At 50.8% G+C, this 19,938-nt stretch overlaps 1 protein-coding gene across 6 annotated transcripts in view; it reads right to left on the bottom strand.

Annotated features, from left to right (window-relative positions):
* Window positions 1-9,580: 9,580 nt before the first annotated feature.
* The window catches only part of GRHL2 (grainyhead like transcription factor 2), a 74,526-nt gene continuing 64,168 nt past the window's right edge, over window positions 9,581-19,938 (bottom strand). For 2 of the 6 annotated variants that reach the window (XM_061569094.1, XM_061569096.1), the window contains 6 exons: window positions 19,756-19,895; window positions 18,842-18,879; window positions 17,661-17,797; window positions 15,931-16,016; window positions 15,453-15,517; window positions 9,581-14,071 (listed from right to left, as the gene is read on the bottom strand). In XM_061569094.1, coding sequence (XP_061425078.1) covers window positions 13,957-14,071; window positions 15,453-15,517; window positions 15,931-16,016; window positions 17,661-17,797; window positions 18,842-18,879; window positions 19,756-19,895 — 581 coding nt within the window. In that variant the 3' untranslated portion in view covers window positions 9,581-13,956. The remainder of the gene's footprint in view (window positions 14,072-15,452; window positions 15,518-15,930; window positions 16,017-17,660; window positions 17,798-18,841; window positions 18,880-19,755; window positions 19,896-19,938) is intronic. The other 4 variants (XM_061569098.1, XM_061569099.1, XM_061569097.1 and 1 more) reach the window with 3 other exon arrangements.

Here is a 19,938-nt window from a genome sequence, read left to right as displayed (position 1 = left end):
ACAAGGGGGATGAGGGAGACACGGGGGATGAGGGAGACACGGGGGATGAGGGAGACACGGGGGATGAGGGAGACACGGGATGAGGGAGACACGGGGGATGAGGGAGACACGGGATGAGGGAGACACGGGGGATGAGGGAGACACGGGATGAGGGAGACACGGGGGATGAGGGAGACACGGGGGATGAGGGAGACACGGGATGAGGGAGACAGGGGGATGAGGGAGACACGGGATGAGGGAGACACGGGGGGTGAGAGACACGGGGGATGAGGGAGACACGGGATGAGGGAGACACGGGGGATGAGGGAGACACGGGGGGGGGATGAGGGAGACACGGGATGAGGGAGACACGGGGGATGAGGGAGACACGGGGGGGGGATGAGGGAGACACGGGATGAGGGAGACACGGGGGATGAGGGAGACACGGGGGGGGGGATGAGGGAGACACGAGGGATGAGGGAGAACAGGGGGATGAGGGAGACACGGGGGATGAGGGAGACACGGGATGAGGGAGACACGGGATGAGGGAGACACGGGGGATGAGGGAGACACGGGGGGGGGTGAGGGAGACACGGGATGAGGGAGACACGGGGGATGAGGGAGACACGGGGGATGAGGGAGACAGGGGGATGAGGGAGACACGGGGGATGAGGGAGACACGGGGGATGAGGGAGACACGGGGGATGAGGGAGATGGGGGGGATGAGGGAGACACGGGGGATGAGGGATACACGGGATGAGGGAGACACGGGGGATGAGGGAGACACGGGGGATGAGGGAGACACGGGGGATGAGGGAGACACGGGGGATGAGGGAGACACGGGGGATGAGGGAGACACGGGGGATGAGGGAGACACGGGGGATGAGGGAGACACGGGATGAGGGAGACACGGGATGAGGGAGACACGGGGGATGAGGGAGATGAGGGAGACACGGGATGAGGGAGACACGGGGGATGAGGGAGACATGGGGGATGAGGGAGACACGGGGGATGAGGGAGACACGGGGGATGAGGGAGACGCGGGATGAGGGAGACATGGGGGATGAGGGAGACACGGGGGATGAGGGAGACACGGGGGATGAGGGAGACACGGGGGATGAGGGAGACACGGGATGAGGGAGACACGGGGGATGAGGGAGACACGGGATGAGGGAGACACGGGGGATGAGGGAGACACGGGATGAGGGAGACACGGGGGATGAGGGAGACACGGGATGAGGGAGACAGGGGGATGAGGGAGACACGGGATGAGGGAGACACGGGGGGTGAGAGACACGGGGGATGAGGGAGACACGGGATGAGGGAGACACGGGGGATGAGGGAGACACGGGGGGGGGATGAGGGAGACACGGGATGAGGGAGACACGGGGGATGAGGGAGACACGGGGGGGGGGGGATGAGGGAGACACGGGATGAGGGCAGACACGGGGGATGAGGGAGACACGGGGGGGGGGATGAGGGAGACACGAGGGATGAGGGAGACAGGGGGATGAGGGAGACACGGGGGATGAGGGAGACACGGGATGAGGGAGACACGGGATGAGGGAGACACGGGGGATGAGGGAGACACGGGGGGGGATGAGGGAGACACGGGATGAGGGAGACACGGGGGATGAGGGAGACACGGGGGATGAGGGAGACAGGGGGATGAGGGAGACACGGGGGATGAGGGAGACACGGGGGATGAGGGAGACACGGGGGATGAGGGAGACACGGGGGATGAGGGAGACACGGGGGATGAGGGAGACACGGGATGAGGGAGACACCACTGAGCCTGGAAGAAGTCAACCGGGGGGTTAGGGAGGGAGATGCGGGGATGGGGGAGGGGTTGGGGAGGAGGGTGCCGAGTTATTGAGTCGTCAGTCCGAAACTGTGGGGACACCGAGCACCTAGCAAGTCATCCAATCACAGAGCTCCTCACACGGGGTCACACAGGGTCACACGGGGGTCACACGGAGGTCACACGGGGGTCACGCAGCGGGGCGGTGAGGGGGCAGCAGTCGTGGTTCGTTTACAGGGGTCATGAAAAAGGGGGTATTCTTTTTTCTTTTCCTTGAGGCCCTAAAAGTTGGGGACGTTTTGCACCCACGATTTAATACGGAACTCCCAAGCGTGTTACGGACGTGAGCATGGCATGCGGTGTTCATCCACATTTGTTTCCGTTTCTTTGTCTCGATTGACATTTTAGACGTTGGCGGCCGCCAGTAAATTAGTTGCGACGTGGAACTTTGTGTTGTAACCTGGCTTGGACGTTTGGTTTGTTGTTGTTGTTGTTTATTTTTGTAGGTTTTTAAAAAAAATCCCATGCACGACCTATTTTGATGTTTTTTTTCTATCTTGACTTTCCAGTGCTTGTGAAATTGAGGACTTGTTCCCGTAGCTTTAAATCATGCTAAATAACTTCGCCCTTTGCTCATTTCCGGATCGATTGTATTTCTATCGTTATTATTATTGTTATCATTAGCCTGGCCAATGCTTTTTTGCCAAGGGTTATTTATGAATGCGGAAGTGTGTTTGTATATAAATTTGGATTTACAGTTCACGAGGTTTTTTGTCAGATGGCCACTCTCGACGGAGATCTACGCATGCATGCCCTTTCTTAAGAATCTGTCTGCATTCTCGCACACTTTCACATTGCATGAGAAAGCTTCTTGTTTTCTCTCTGAAGGATTTAATAAAAAAATTTTAACATTGTCAAAGCTTGTGAGCGCACACACTTTGAATGGTGATGGCTCACACCATCCCTCTTGGCACCTTACCGGCTGGTCTGGTGGATTGCACTTGGATTGCAGCCCTGCTTGATGTGTGTGAAACACCCAGCACAGCAGTATTACGTACTTCAGCTTCACCCTAACCCAAGCCTAGCCCTAAAACCCAGCCCTAACCCAGCCATAACTCTAACCTAGCCCTAACCCAGCCCTAGCCCTAAAACCCAGCCCTAACTCAGCCATAACTCTAACCTAGCCCTAACCCAAGCCTAGCCCTAAAACCAAGTCCTAACCCAGCCATAACTCTAACCTAGCCCTAACCCAAGCCTAGCCCTAAAACCAAGTCCTAACTCAGCCATAACTCTAACCTAGCCCTAACCCAGCCCTAGCCCTAAAACCCAGTCCTAACTCAGCCATAACTCTAACCTAGCCCTAACCCAGCCCTAGCCCTAAAACCCAGTCCTAACTCAGCCATAACTCTAACCTAGCCCTAACCCAGCCCTAGCCCTAAAACCCAGCCCTGACCCAGCCTTAACTCTAACCTAGCCCTAACCCAGCCCTAGCCCTAAAACCCAGTCCTAACTCAGCCATAACTCTAACCTAGCCCTAACCCAGCCCTAGCCCTAAAACCCAGCCCTAACCCAGCCATAACTCTAACCTAGCCCTAACCCAGCCCTAGCCCTAAAACCCAGTCCTAACCCAGCCTTAACTCTAACCTAGCCCTAACCCAGCCCTAGCCCTAAAACCCAGTCCTAACCCAGCCATAACTCTAACCTAGCCCTAACCCAGCCCTAGCCCTAAAACCCAGTCCTAACCCAGCCATAACCCTAACCTAGCCCTAACCCAGCCCTAGCCCTAAAACCCAGTCCTAACTCAGCCATAACTCTAACCTAGCCCTAACCCAAGCCTAGCCCTAAAACCCAGTCCTAACCCAGCCATAACTCTAACCTAGCCCTAACCCAGCCCTAGCCCTAAAACCCAGCCCTAACCCAGCCATAACTCTAACCTAGCCCTAACCCAAGCCTAGCCCTAAAACCCAGTCCTAACTCAGCCATAACTCTAACCTAGCCCTAACCCAAGCCTAGCCCTAAAACCCAGTCCGAACCCAGCCTTAACTCTAACCTAGCCCTCACCCACCCCTAGCCTTAAAACCCAGTCCTAACCCAGCCATAACTCTAAGCTAGCCCTAACCCAACCCTAGCCCTAAAACCCAGTCCTAACCCAGCCATAACTCTAACCTAGCCCTAGCCCTTAACTCCAGCTCTAACCTAAACCCAGCCCTAATTTAACCCTAACCTCTTAAGCCAGCACAAATATATCCCTGTGTTCATGGTCTCCTCCATTTTGACAGCAGAGATCTCGCTAGGCTTTTTTTTTCCAACGGCTGCATAATACATAATAACGTTGAGGCTGCCCGATTTGTCGCTGTACACATAACTCTGGTTCTTGTCAACCACAGTCCTGCCCTCTCTTCCGGATGCTTGTGAAACGTTGGACCCCTTAACATGAACACCTGTCAACCACTTGAAATAATCAGGCTGGCCCGACTATGATCCATCTTGGGATTAATCAGCCTGGGTTGCGTGAAGAGCTCACAAATGCTGGAAAGATCTGGACATTGTCCCATCGCTGAGCAATCATGCATTCACTGACCCATATAGCCTGCATGGCCAGCCTCCGCATGCCCAAAGCAAATTTTGTTTGGCTGGAAAGAGGAGTCTCGTACGGGCTAGAGAGGAGATGGGCTGATGTGGTGTAGGTGTCTCCGACCGGCTTCTGTGGAGGAGGCTCGTGAAGGACGCTAGCGGGCAATTGGAGGCAGTCGGCCTTCAACAAGAACAGTGCGAGAGAGTAACGCTCAAAAGCGAGCAGAGCGTCGGGCAGCCAAACACAGCAATGTGGCACTGGGGAACGCAGGTGATGCATCTGCTCGTCATCTCAGTCAATTAACACACAATACGCATCTGTATGATGACCTGCCCAGCGAGCCTTTAACACTTCACGCTGCCTCAAAGTGCATCTAACCTGGCACAAGCACCGTCGGTGATGTCACCACCACTTCGTGGCAAATAGTAAATGGGAGTTTGTATTCTGTGTGTGCGTGTCCGTCTGTATTAATTATGGGGAGCAGTAGTGTAGTGGTTAGCGCGCTGTGCTACGGGTTGGATTCCCGCTCACCGCAACCAACACCAGTGACGATTATCTGAACCGGATCTGGCCCGCAACTTGGTCGACTCGGCCTCAAATGAGTACCTGGTCCGATGTGTAAACATCACCACGAGGGAGACAAAAGCGACCTGGCGTGGTGCTGCTGGCCACCCACCTCCCCACGTGTGCCATGCCGGTATTCAGAGGTGCTCGCTAGCAGCAAGTCTGTTAAGGCTCTACGGGGTATCTGTGTCTCATTACGTGCTTGTGCGAGTAATTTAGTTAAAGTAAATGAGTACCTGGTGCAGTGTGTAAACATTAGCACTGGGGAAGCCAGGCGTGTGCTGTGCAGGCCTAAATGTGAGGATTGCGAGCAGCACTTGCCCCCCATAGTCGATGGAGGCGACACGGGGGATCTTTTGTAATTGTGTCATGACACATTTAGAGCTGCACAATTTAAGAGGAATTTTATCTCGACTAATCGATATGTGAATGATCTCTCCAGCCTATTAAAGACACGTTGAAAAATACAACCCCTTCGCTACATTTTACAAATAAACGTTTTGTGAAAGTGGGAAATGTGTTACATTTTATACCGGTGTCTTGTTCTTCTGTTTTATTTTCTTGCGGCTGCAAAAAAATATATATGCCAGGTGGTATTTGATTAAAAACATTCATCATCAGCCATTATCCACTGCTGAATGAAGGTCCTCCCCCATGTCACCACCATCTCACTCGTCCGTTTCGTGCGTACCAGCTGATCGCGTTGCTCCATCTCAAACACTGCGAGAGTGGATTCATCCGAGGGTCCGCTGACGTTCGAAACGAGTAGGCCAATGTGTGTTGGCGTCGTGATATCAAAAAATACTCACAAATTACTCAATCGGGACTATGCACAGCAATGATCGCACCCCCTACTCATTGAAAACTCATTTCTTTGGAACTGCTTTTTGTGCTTAGCTTGTTATCCTTCCCCCGCACCTGATTAGTTCACCAGAGTAATGGTCACTTGCAGGCCTGGTGCCGAGTCACTGTGTGTCTCACGTGGACAGCTGCCACTGGGGGTGCCCTTTGAATATTTGAGACGTGATGCAAGTCGCTTGGGGAAAGCACCCCGCGGGCGTGAAGGGTGCTCTATGAAAAAACGAATGATTACACTGGTCAACAAAAAAAAAGATGTTTTTCTGGCCTGGACTTTTGCAGCTGTTTTAGACTAATTTCAGGGTGCTGATTCCAAATCTGATCTCAGATTTGCTCTATCACATCTCATTTTTATGCTATCGGCATACCCCATTTTCATTGATTTTACCCGAAATTAACTATGTCACGTATGATTACAAGTTTTTGCGAGTCAGTGACTGCTTTAGTGTTAAAATATGGTGCTGCATTTTTATGATAGTGTGTTTATAATATCATTTTATGTAGATATCCACATTTATTTAATATTTTTCTTCTGCAGTTTTTATTGAAAATGCAATATTTGATATCTCAAAAACCTGATGTGATAGACAAAAACTGATGCCAGATTTGGAATCGACACCCGAAAATTACCTTAAAACCGTTGGAATACCTTATGCCAGAAAAAGTGTGTTGACCAGTATAATCGGAGGTCCGGGAAGCAGGACAACAAACTAAACAGGAAAAGGCCATTCTAAAGAAATGAGTGATCTATCAAGATGATGTAAAAGTGTATAGTTGCAGTGGCTTCCTAATATTAGAAGAGCGTTCCAGAAGCACATGTGAAACCGTGCGATGCTGTGACCATCCTTGTTCGATGGTTAGCCAAAAGCCGTCGCTGCGAGGACTACCGGAGTTTGCATGGTCGATGGTTTATGCTCCGTTTAACACGTGGTAGGCTTTCGCGAGCGATATCATCCATAATTCTAGATTTGAAGCTTTCGTGACTGCAAGGATTCATACTCTTAGTTCTTTCGGTAAAGTCACGTAGGTAAAAAAATTAATTAAAATTAATAAAAATAAAGCAATAAAATAACTTTTATTGTTTTAGTTTTTATTAATTTTTATTTCATAAAATCACTTTTATTGTTTTATTTTTATTAATTTTAATTTCATTTTTTACCTACGTGACTTTACCGAAAGAACTAAGAGTATCATCCATAATACAGGGTTTTTTGGGTAAGATCGCGTAAATATATAAATGTGTCGTTTAACCCGCGACCATCGGTGTGCTGTACTCGTAACGAATTGGCATGTTCTGTTTACGTGACAAACCTCCTTACTAATTGGCTGTGTTGGGTGGCGGCGAGTTTAATGACACATTTATATATTTACGCAATTTAACCCCCAAAAAGACCTGTTCTCTGGATGGTTCATGCTCCTGCACGTGATGCGGTCCCCACCCAAGTCGTGTCAGAGTCTGCAAAACAAAACAAATGTGGCAACTTGCACCACCATCAGTTGGGAAAAGGGCCTGGTACGGAGACTGGTACAAAGCATTAGACAGCCTCATCGGCTCCCCGTGGCATTGCCACTCTCTCAAACAGTCCCTGTGAGCCTCGGGCATTCGCGAGGAATAATACGAATCCATATGGTGCCGGAGTCTGCCTCTTGTCAGCGAGCATTCCTCACCGAATACAGTTACAAGTTTTCCAATCCAACAATTCAAATTTTTACGTGACTTAATTTGGTCTGGCTATGTTAAGCTTAAAGGATACTTTGTAGAAACATGTACGTGGCTGTCACCCAAAAAACACCACGATTTATTATGGAAAATTAGAACAAATATAAAAATAAAACCCTGGCATGAAATACTGTATATTGAATATTGTAAATATGTACAATTCGAATGATGATCTACTCCAGGGATGGTTCTTGCTGTGCGAAGAGGAAACAGGGCACGTGTCTAACGCCACCTGTTGAGCAGACCACAAACACAACGACTACAGCCATGTATCTACACACAGGGTGGCTTTAGTCGAGAAAGTGAACACATCATAACATCGATATCCCAGAAAATGTGTATTTTGTTTGCTTTTAAGCCACGTAATTATCTTGCCACAGAAACATGTCAGGATACCCTCGACCATCCGACGGAGCCAAATTTAATTAAGTGCATGACAAACTTGGGCAAATTATTTCACGTGGGCCAGCCTAAAAAACGTGAACTCGCGAGATGCTTACCTCGTCTAGAAGCTCACCATCGCTGTTATCTTAGTCGAGACATTTAACTTAACACAAGCGCATCCAGCGGAATATTTAACCAAACAAAAAACATTTCACTGCGATGAATGCTTCAACTTTCACACCGTGGTGGGTTTAACGCGTGTGGTGAGCGCATTCAAAACAGCACGCTTATCATTTGAAGTTGCATAGGCCAAACAAGGGTTGAGTGCTGTTATAGCGAGCACCTAATAAGGCTGTCACGGCTCACAGATGCAAGAGGATTTCTTGAGGCATCCTTCAGGGACTGGGTCAAGCCGAGGGAGGCAACGACTCCCGTTTGCTCATGCTAATTGCGACACATTAATATGCACATGAAAGCCAACAAGTAAACCCAGGCATGTGTCGTTGTAGTTCACACACACACACACTGTACAGATGTGTTTAACAGCAATAATAATATCAATATGGAACGTGGCGTGCCCGCAGAGGACGACTCCAGAGGTGCTTTGGGAGTTGAATGTCTGAGACGACTGGCAAATTCACCACCCGGAATCTCCACAATGCCAATAAATACTGCGGAACACAGAGACACAGATCCCCCGCCGTGTAGCCTCAACAGCCTGTTGGGGCAAGTGTTGTTAGCGAGTACCTATGAAGGTCGACACGGCACACGAGGGGGTGGATGGCTAACACCACGCCTGGCCGCCTTTGTCTCCCAAGTGGCGATGTTTACACACCGCGCCAGGTACTCATTTTCAGACTGAGTCGACCTAGGAGAGGCCCAGAACCAGTTCAGATAATTGTCACTGGTGTTGGCCGTGAGCGGCGATCGAATCCGGGTCGCCAGGTTCGTAGCGCAGCACGCTAACCATGGTACATACACACAGAGACAACAAGCGCCATTCGCCACTAAGTGGCGGTGACGTCACCACGACGCTTGTGCCAGGCTATGTGCACCTTGAGGCCACGTGAAGTGTCGAACGCCCGCTGGCAGGAGGTCACGGGGCAGACCCAGCAGGTGCCAGGGGTCGACTGACCGAGATGACCGAGATGACTGGCTGATGCACCACCTGTACCCCCTACTGTACCAACTTGCTGTGCTTTAGCCACCCGGCGCTCCGCTCGTTGTTGTGAGCGTCGCTCCTCCGCCCTCCGTTGTTGTTGGAGGGCGACTGCCTCCAACTGCCCAGTAGCGTCCTTCACGAGCCTCCTCCACTGAGGCCGATCTTGACACCGCTGGTACCAGTCATCGGCAAGTCCACTCAGCTCCACGTCCTCCTGTACCACATCACTCCATCTCTTCTCTAGCCCGTGCCACGCCCGTTTAGCCCCCTCTATCCGGCAGAACAAAAGCTGTTTAGGCATGCTGTGACTGGGCATGCGGGCTACATGATCCAGCCAACGCAGCCTTGCCTGCCGGAGGAGCTCACCGATGGGACTTTGCCCAGATCTTTAAAGGATTTGTGAGCTCCTCACACAATCCAGCCTGGTTAAACCCAGGATGGATTGTCGGCAGGCCAGCCAAAATGTTTCCAACCGGCGAAGATGCTCCATTAGGGGGGTCCACAGAGAGACACACACATTGACACACACACACGCGCTCGGCTTTCACCAATGTCTTATTTATTGTACCCTGGTACAGTATAAAAAAAACAATGTCCTCTATGAAGCATAAATTCTAATATGAACAGCAAGAATGGATGGGGGGGGGGGGGAAGGAAGTACAGGTTATGTAACAATGGCAGGCAGGTTCAGTGCCTGAAACCTTCACCACGGCCTCCTCATAATCGGAACGAAAAAACAAAGACTCAGAGGGATGTTTCTGGCCCAGAAACACCCAACATGTGAATGTTTTATTTCTCCAAATAAATGAAATCCCTCAATGTGTTATTGATATCGTTGCGTGTTTCTTTATGTGTGGGTGTCTACTATGCCACCCAAAAACACCAACCCCCCCCCCCCCACATTAACTCGTCACCTCGCACACGTCGTCAAATTATTTTACTCGACTCTCCAATAACTTTCCCCCTCCTCGTGTGAATATATATGCATAAGCACACCGTACAATGCGTGTGCACGTAAAAAGAAAAGAAAAAAAGCCAATGCACCTGGTAAATGAACGTGGATTTTTTTTTGTTGTACACTTTTTTATACTTTATTTTGTAATGCTTTATTTATAAAATTAAAACCATCCCCAAAGCTAGCTATAAAGCCCAGTAAAGCCCCATTTACCACCCGCCCCCCCCCCCCTTAATAACTCTTATACTGCGGTAAGTTTAACCCACCACCACCACCCACAAAAAAATAATTGAAGCCCATGTCTGACCTGACGTTGAACCCCAAAGAATCTGCATGACCCTGGCCATGATTCACGATGGCTTTGCCAAGGTCGCGCTGACCCAAACACATGCAAGGGGGGCGCAAGGGCATTCAGGTGGAATGCCACGGTGCTTCGTGTGTGTGCCCTGCGAGGAACGCTCAGCATGCTGCAACTCGGCCTCAGTGTTCAGGCAACAGCCATGGCCGGAATTATCCACGGTGAGCGTCGCCTTTTTCAAATGAGACGCTATGGCAAGTACAGCAACGCAGGCAATTGTGTAACTGTTGAACAAAGTGATAGGCAGCCAGTCGCGAGCCACGATGCAGAGTTGAGGCCCAGCAAGATGCCCGAGCCGCCAATTGCTCTGTCACGCTGCATGTCGTAACGGCTTGGGCTGCCTGACACGTCACAGGGGCTTGCCTGACAGGTCACATGGACTGCCTGGACTGCACCCCACCCCCCATCTCCCACACACATCGGAGCCACTTTGATCTCAACTAAGAAGCAGAGAAAGAAAATTCTAATGAATTATTTTAATTGGACAGTCATTTGAATGAGCGAGATATGCAAAATTGGCCCACATTATCCTGTATGCCAAACTGACCGATGCGCCATCGGCTATATACTTCTCTTCAGGCATTACGACTTTGTAAATGTGAAGGGAAAAAAACATGATTCTTTCTTCTCTTTCTCATTACCTGAAGAATGACTGTTCCCTTAACATGTCGGTTTTCACAGCCAATATTAAGATTCGACCTTGAATTTTGTCACAATAGACACGACTGCTACATTTGGTTGCAAGAATTATTATTCAAATCACCGCCGAGTGAGCTGAAACAAATGCAACCGGCAGGTTAGACACTTGTGCACGGGAAAATTGAAATTGTTTGGCTGTGTCAGGTGGTGAAGGGCCTTCACAACACAAATTTGGCCCAGATCATTATGTGGGCCCGACCGACAAATCAATCATGAGTAACAGTTTGGAATGGCAGAACCAAGTCAGACACATTCCCACAGAAACCTGAATACAGCATAATGTAAACATTAAAACAAATTGCATGTACAGACAGATGTATAAACCGGGTTGTTTAAGTACAGAGTAGTTCTTTTCGTGTTATTTGGATTATTACAGCATTGTTATTCAATCCTGGAAGTGTTTGGTTTCCATCTTCCCCAACAATAAACCAGAACGAAAAATAAAATAAAAAATAAGTTTCCCAAGTCACCCCTACTTATGAAAAATAAAACGATCTATACTTTTTTTTAATATGATATATTGCACATTATTTACAAAGATTGTTAGAAAATGGCTTATTTTCCAAACACCCTAATAGAATTTACAAAACAAGTACTACCTTAAAGTCTGTCATTATAACGAGCAAGCGATCGGCATTACGCTCAAGAGGAACCACAGAGGGGATGATGAGAGATGGATTTAACATGAACGACGCACGTGGTGTTCATGTTCCTGGATCTAAGCATGAGAAAAAGGGCTTAAAAAACGGATGGCGTCTAAGATTCGGATTTCAATTAAATGAGGCCGCCAATCCCGTGCAAGGGTTTGTGACACTACCAGACTTGCGAAGTGGCCAGGAGATGGCAGTACAGCAAACGCCTCTTTGAAATCCATCTGTGCAAAGACTGGACCGTATGCGTGGTGGGTTATCGATGTTCGACAAATTCCATTCGTGCTTGGCATGCGGGAGGAAACTGGAGTGGGGGCTGCAGAAAAACCGCCTTGTGACTACAGGTAAACATAACTGACCAGCCAGCCTGTGTAGACACTGAATCATGTTGTGGTTATGACTTTCTAAAGGACTTAAACAGCTTGGTTGCTTATCAAATGTGTATTGACTTGTTGGCTTGCATTCCAGTAGTGGAAAAAATTGAATGTCTGGTGCAAATCACTGTACGCCTTGTTATCCAACCTACTTGCTGTACTACCCTCCACTCCCGGTGCAGGCTCAAGCCATGCATTTGAGCGACTGAGTTCGTGAATGGCTGGGTGATTTAGTGCGAGAGTTGGGTGGGTGAGCGAGCGAGCGGGCGATCGAGTGAAAGTAAATGAGAGTGAGGGTTTGGTTTAGGCAGTAGACTCTTACAAGTTGGACCATAAACCCCCTTCTGTGGCTCCTGCTCCAAAAAGGAAGAAATAAAAACATCACAGTAACAGCTGACCCAGCCGCAACTTATCCGTCTTCCTCTGTGATTGTTTCTGTTGTCTGTGTGTGCGTTTGTCCGTGCGTGTGTGTGTATGTGCATGTTTTGTTTTCGCCGCTTTAAAACGATACCGTGTTTAACTGGCGGCAAGGTGAGTGTTTCAAATGGCACAGAGAATATGCGGCGTGTAACAGCAATAAAAACGATCGCCCAAAAACCCCAGGCTTTAGGACACCATCCACCGTCATCAGCGTCACAATCGCCACCGTCGCGACGAAGCGTATAACAACAATTCACCCGCTCCAGCGATCCGATGAATTGTCATGTTTTGGGCATCGCTATTCGAGTCAAGAGCAGACTATTTATCCATCTCAATGAACCGTCTCTCGTTGGTATTGTTTTCTCACGCGTTGGGGGTCCCGGTTTTTGTACAGATTTGTTCTCACTCCACAAGACTAAATGTAACATTAGCACCGCATTTGCATATAATTTGTATAAATCTTAGATAACCGATTCTCACGTGCTCGATCGATTCAAAAGGCCTGAATTCGTAAGCATAAGAATCTATTTAAATTGAAGAATCGACACATCGATACGTGCCTAATCATCATCATCATCACTGTCGTCGTCATCGTCATCTCTCCGAGGTTGGTAAAATGAACCCTCCCCGGTGCCGGGGATAACAGCAGAAAATTGAAAACGGCCAAAAAGCACCACGGATGCAACGCTGACCATGGGAGACACCGAGCAAAGCTGCGGGAACACCTCGCTCGAGGCGATTGTGAAACGAGCCTCGGGATTTCTAAGCAACGTTCGAAACCTGAAGAGGAACCCCACTTACAAGCAACGACACCTCTGTTTACGTGGAATTCTACGATGTCTGTGCTCGATTTGTCATTTCTCCCGCATCGATTAAATTCTATTCCACAGAATGGCATTGGTAGAAACGTTTTAGAAATTAGACTATATGAGGTGTTTTTTTAATCGTGCTGTTAGCGTTAGTTCCCCTGCCCGGCTGTTTAATTGTCCTGCGATTTGGAATTTGCAGCGTTCTTCCACTGCGCTGGATTTAACTTTTCTCCTAGTGCCCACCCACTCACTTGGTTTCTTCCCCACGCTTTTCACCAAATCAACGGATTTGTGTTCGGCTTCACATACACGATCGCGGACGTTGGCGACGAATCGACGCGCCACTCGCGTGGGCGATTCTCTCCGCTTGCTCACTTTACCAACCCTCGAGAGGAGACCGTGACGGCGGTCATAACGACGACGACGACGATGATGAAAATGAGTTGATCACGACCGGGATTTTAACTCACGACCTCCCGACGGCGGACATTGGCCAGCCCTGGTGAAGCGTGCCGGTTGTGCAGGGCGTGGCGGAGAGCGGCGGGTGTCGCCGTGCCGTCGTGGTTGTCGATGAGCTTCTGGGCTGTGGACGAGCGGGGGGGTGGGGGGGTGGGGGGGAGTGGCCGCGTCGCACGATGCCGCTCGCCCCTAGATGTCGGTGAGGGTCACCTTGATGCCTCCATCCAAGTCGTCCATCTCCAGCAGGAAGGTGTCCTCGTTCGAGTAGTGCTCGATGATGTTGTCGTCCATGTAGACGAGCATTCTGTGCAGAGACGCATGCCACGCACATCCCGCCACACACGCACACAACAACCCCGTTTAATCGTGGTTTCAGCACCGGCGTCAACAACCCTGGAACCCAAACAAAACAATTTTTTATTTTACCAGATCAGACCCACTAAGCTACGTAGCTCTTTTTCAGGAGCGGCCTGCCCACAAATGATAGCTCAACAAAGTGGCTTTTCACGTGGAAATGTGTAGCAGCTAAACCGACACGACAGCCAAAACATTGGAGCAAGTTTATTCAATTCACCCCCCTCCACCATCCCCCCCCACCTCGTTGCCTGTGTCCACCCAGGCGGATCGCTGATGGGTTCACCACGATTGGCCGATCGCCGGTTCGTGTGCGCGAGATAACGACTTCCACCTCTTTCAAGGCATCCGGCCAGCGTGCGAGAAAGAGTCAAAACACCCTCAAGACGGTCCTCTCTCTCTTGATAGAGCTCCCATGAGTGGAGACCCTTCACCAGCAGTGGCACAAGCAGGGAATTGCAGGCCTGCGCCTATGCATAACGCTCCCGTTGCATGTTTGTATGTACGTTGAACTTCTTTTGCACCGTACATAGCCAAAGATGCTCATCGGAGGTGAAATTAGTTTAAAATGAAAATAATTTCCTTAAAACTGCTTTTTGTATTTAGTTTGTTGTCCTTCCCCCACACCTCCAATAAGCATGTTTGACTACGTATGGTGTGAAAGAAGTTCAACATAATACAAACACTCATTAATTGAACTGTCCCGACATCCCAATGCAGGACCCTCCTAAGAAGAAAATATTGAGGCTCGGTGAAGCTTTCTTTGGTATGTAAAATATGTTACCATGATTTACCATTTTACTTGGTGATTTCTCACAGCAATGCAAGCCTCAGTAATAAGAATCTTAACGGTGCCTTAGTCTGTGCTCCCTACTGCGCCAACTTGCAGCATTTAACCGCCCAGCGCTTCGCTCGTTGCAGTGCGCGCTGCTCCCCCGCCCTTCCTTGGAGGGCAGCTGTTGGTGCATGCGAGTGTGTGTGCGTTGGGACACACACACACACACACGCATACAATTTGCACCATGTTTGCCATTTACTTTGGCAACAAATTCCATTTTGTGGGCAGTGATAAATCCACCGGGACCAGGTAAAGGGGAGCTCCCTCTGTGCACCAAGTGGCCTAAAGTGATTTAACCCTTTAATCCCCCAGTTACGTATTCACTATGGAGACGCACAACACAAGTCGATAGGATGTTCCGGATAGCTTGTCAGCAACCTACTTTCTGCGCTGTGATCCCCTGCATGGCCCCATTAACCCCTCCAGCGGGCAAGTCGCCCGGTTAAATATCGGCGCGCGTCGTCACGAAGAGGGCGAGGAAGAAAGAGCTCACCCTTTTTTGCATTTCTTGTAAATCTTTCTGATGCTTTCTAAGGACACCCCGTACTTTTCTGAGATCTGGAACAGAAACGGATGGTTCACAAGCACACTCGGATCAATTCCACCGTTAATTTTTTATCACCATCAGCCACATACCATCGTCATTTCCCACCACGACCAACGTCATCAACGGCCGCATTTCTGCACGGACAGCAGCAGCATTGCGATGTGCACAGTGCGCATGAGTTGTGGCTCCGTGTGCAGCGTGCGGTGCTGCCGCAGCGCCTCGTTAAGACGGCGTGGTGTGCAACGTGCATCTCTGTGTGGTGTGGAGCGTGTATCTGTGCACATTGTGCATCTCTGTGTAGTGCGGCGTGTATCTCTGTGTGGTGTTCAGCGTGTATCTGTGCACAGTGTGCGGCATGTATCTCTGTGTGGTGTGCGGCGTGTATCCGCGCGTGGCGGTGTGACGTCGATCGGCGGCCACTCACGGCTTCCTTGAGCCCCGCCAGGTTGGGAGTCTTCAGCATGAGGGCGTCAAACACCTCGTCCGACGGCCGCCTCACGTAGAGCAGCACTGCAGGGTGACACACGGGGGGGTGGGGGGGGGTGGTGGTGAGCGAGGGGGGTCATGGGGACCGCGCTCACCACGGGGGCCGACCCGCCCCGTAACCCTGCCGTGTCCTCGCTCACAAAGCCACGTCGGGGCCAGGCCAAAAGCTCGTCGAGAGCGAGGGGGGTCAAGGTGCAGCCCCGGGACCGGGCGGTCGCGCCACGCGGCGGCGGCAAGATGCCCACGCCGGAGCGAACTCCTCGAGTGGGCAGTGGCTCTCCGCCTCCACGCCGACGAGGCGTGGGCGTACCGACGCCTTGCCGCACCACACGGCGCGACCTGCCAATCGAGCGACTGCGGCGCGACCCGTTTGTACTGCCGAGCAGACAGGAGGTGGCGGCATGGGGGGGGCAGAAACTTGCAGCGTTGTTTCAACTGCCGCGCCGAGAGATGGGGTCGACGCGGCGACCTCTGGATCGCAGGTCCAGCGGTTCTCTAACCCTGCCACCACGGCAGGAAGCTCCCCCCCTGATAATAACAATAATGCGACAATTGTATTTTTTAAATTCGTAAGGTCTTATCAGCGTCGTGCTGCGAAACAAAACGGCCATTCTTAACGATCGCAGAGCCGCGCGTCGCTGCACATCTCGGAGAGCGGCACGAGGAAGCAGACTTCACAGAACCGCTTGCGAGATCCCACCAACTGACCCTTTTTATGCACTTGCCCACCCGTGTGCCAGCAAGCAAAATGTTTTCTTATCTAGCATGATGAACTCATCACGAGCATCGTTGTGGGGAATATAATTAGCGAAATAAATAAGCAGACAACATGTCACTTCCGTATATCTGTCCCTCCATATAAACGCAAAGCTGTACAATACATCGCGCAAAATCATCAAAAGCGTCACTGTGGAGAATGTAAGTAGCAAAAAATACACACTCGCTACTCGGGAGTGATAGACTTTCCCACATGCCCTGCCACAGAGGATTTACACAAATTGGGTGAAAGACAACATATAAAGGCAAGGTGCTTTCTTCGTGCAGCGATTCGTCACCGGGCTGAGACGCTCAACTCGCCGCACTTGACAACCCGCGGTTTAAGCACAAGGTGAGCGAGACCCAAATTCAAATCCAGGAATTCAGGTGCCCAGCTCGTGAATTCCTTGGCCAACTCAACGATGTTGTCGAGTGGCTGGGCCATGTGAGGACTCATTTAGAATGGACATGCATTTCAGAGTATTTGGCTGCTATAAATTTCCACGTGATAAGCCACTTCGTTGAGCTATCATTTGTGACCAGCTCAGTGGGCCTTAGCTGGTCAAATAAAATAAAAATGTAGTTTAGTTTATTCCCAGAGTGACTAAAATAATTGTTGTAGTTGCAATTCAATTAAATTTAAGGCACCGATAATTTTCCATCTCGCGTTGACGCCGACGCTTGCGTCACGCGTTCTTGTTTTTTATTTCTGTTCACGCAACAAATTAGTTCGCACCGTGAGCCCAAAGCAAACATTCGAATATCACTTGCATAACATTAGCGTACCGCTTGCATGGTCTACGAGCAACGGATTCTCACGCGCACAATCCGATGCACGCGTCAGAAGCGACGTATGTTGACGAATCGACGCGCCGTTTTTACATGTCTGTTATTCATGCAGGAAAGCCTCACTGAGTCTCGGGGCGTTATATCGGTCGCCATGGTGATGGGAGCTCCCACCTTTCTTCAGAGGCTCCTCCTTCAGCTGCTTCGCGGGTGACGCAAACTCCTCGTTGAAAAAATGCGGAGGGCGCTTGAGCATCACGCTGCTGGTGACAGGGGTCGTGGGGGTCGGAGGGCAAGAGATTGCGATGTGATACGTTCGGCATTGCAGGACGCTTCGTTTGTGCGTCTGTGATGTGTCCGTCCGTTTGTCACGATGCTCGCTTCAGTATTCGGTGTCACACAGAGTCGAGCGAGGGCTCCCTCTCTGATCGGAAGGAACCGGCGACCTGCGGTATCGATGCTATGCTACGTATATGACCTACCACCTTGGACCGACGTAAAAAAAAAAAAAAAAAAAAAAAAAAAAAAAAAAAAACACTAGCAAAGCTTTAGATTACTCGGAGGAATCGGGCTTTGCGGAAGATTTCACCTTGAAGAAAAGATTAAGCCCATTCAAGCGCGCGCGCACACACACACAAGGTGTTACATTTATAGAGCGTCTTACAGTGGCCACGTCTCAAGAGGCTGCACAGACGCAGGAGGCAAGAGGATGGAGTGTCAGGTCAAGTGTGGGCGCACGCGCCGAGACAGCGTGAAGCAGCATCCACCCGTTCATTCCCCGAGCTCCGATTTAAACAACCGTGTCGAATTAGTGAGATTTTCACTGAAGGGGGGGCAGGAGGTGGATCTGTGCCTTTGTTTGTGTCTCGAGATATACGACTGTGTGTCTGTGCATGTGTACGAGTGGATTTGTCTTTGTATGTGGGGAGCAGTGGCTCAGTGGTTAGCGCCCTGCGCAACGAAACCACCGGCCCGAGTTCGATTCTAGCTCACGGCCAACACCAGTGACGATTATCTGCACTGGTCCTGGGCCTCTTCTAGGTCGACTAACAAATGAGTAACTGGTGCGATGTGTAGACATCGCCACTAGGGAGACAAAGGCGGCCGGGAGTGGTGCTGGCCACCTACCTCTGGGTGTGCTGTGCTGGCTTTTCGTAGGTGATCGCTAACAGTGCTTGCCCAAAAAAAGTCTATTCAGGCAACACGGGGGATCTTGGTATATGCTTTACATCTGTGCACGTGCGTTTGGGTGTACGTGTAATTGTACGCCGAGTGTGCGTTTCTGCGCGCGCGATAAACAGACTCACCCGTCCCTCTCCACATCTTCGGGAGTGCTCGAAAACCCCTGCAGAAAATACACACGACACATGATCACGTGAGCCGGGACGGTCACAACGATAGCCCAGCGGATCTTCAGAGCACGTTCCGCTAGCAAGCGCCCATTACGCGTTCTCCATTCAGGTGAGGGGCGTGTATAGGTGCGTGTGCAGGTGAGTGTGCAGGTGAGGGGCATGTACAGGTGTGTGTGCAGGTGAGGGTGCAGGTGAGGGGCGTGTACAGGTGCGTGTGCAGGTGAGTGTGCAGGTGAGTGTGCAGGTGAGTGTGCAGGTGAGTGTGCAGGTGAGGGGCGTGTACAGGTGCGTGTGCAGGTGAGTGTGCAGGTGAGCGGCATGTACAGGTGTGTGTGCAGGTGAGGGTGCAGGTGAGGGGCGTGTACAGGTGCGGGGCATGTACAGGTGCGTGTGCAGGTGCGTGTACAGGTGAGTGTGTTTGGGGGTGACAGGTAACGGTGGTTGGGCCCAGTGTGCTGCTAAACTTTCTGCTGTGTGTTCATGCGAGTGTACCAGTGCGCACTGATACAAGTTTGCAGGTAAGGCCTCACCGTAAGTGTCTTCCGACAGGCGAGTGGGTAAAGGTGAGTGTATCGATGTGTGTTCAGGTCAGTGTTTAGCTGAACGTTCAGGTGGGTTTTAGGTCACGCATACAGGTGAGTGTAGGGATTGGGTGTACAGGTGAGTGTGCGCGTGTGGCAGGCGAGTGTTGGTACAGGTGTGTAGGAGTGAGCGGAGGGGTAAGGCTAGAGGTGAGCGCAGGAGCGAGTGTAGGGGTGAGTGTAGGGGTGAGCGTAGGGGTGAGCGTAGGGGTGAGCGTAGGGGCATGCATGTAGCGGTCCACGTAGGGGTGAGGGCAGGGGTGAGGGCAGGGGGGAGCGTCAGCGCACCTGTGCGGAGCGCTGCAGGTTGGTGAAGTGGATGTCGGGGATGAAGAGCACGGGCTGTGAGCTTAGGTCGGACAGCGCCTTGAAGAGGGTGAGGTCGCTCCTCTTGACGGCCGCCACCGCCGGGGACTTCATGTCACCCGCTGGGAAACGCGCACGGTGGAACGCACGCCACACACGCAGCGT

This window comes from Lethenteron reissneri, chromosome 42 (assembly GCF_015708825.2).
Source record: "Lethenteron reissneri isolate LAM-NWPU_2019-01 chromosome 42, ASM1570882v1, whole genome shotgun sequence".
Lineage (NCBI taxonomy): Eukaryota > Metazoa > Chordata > Hyperoartia > Petromyzontiformes > Petromyzontidae > Lethenteron > Lethenteron reissneri.
Note: the sequence above shows the minus strand (reverse complement) of the source record. Positions and strands in the feature narration are given on the sequence as shown.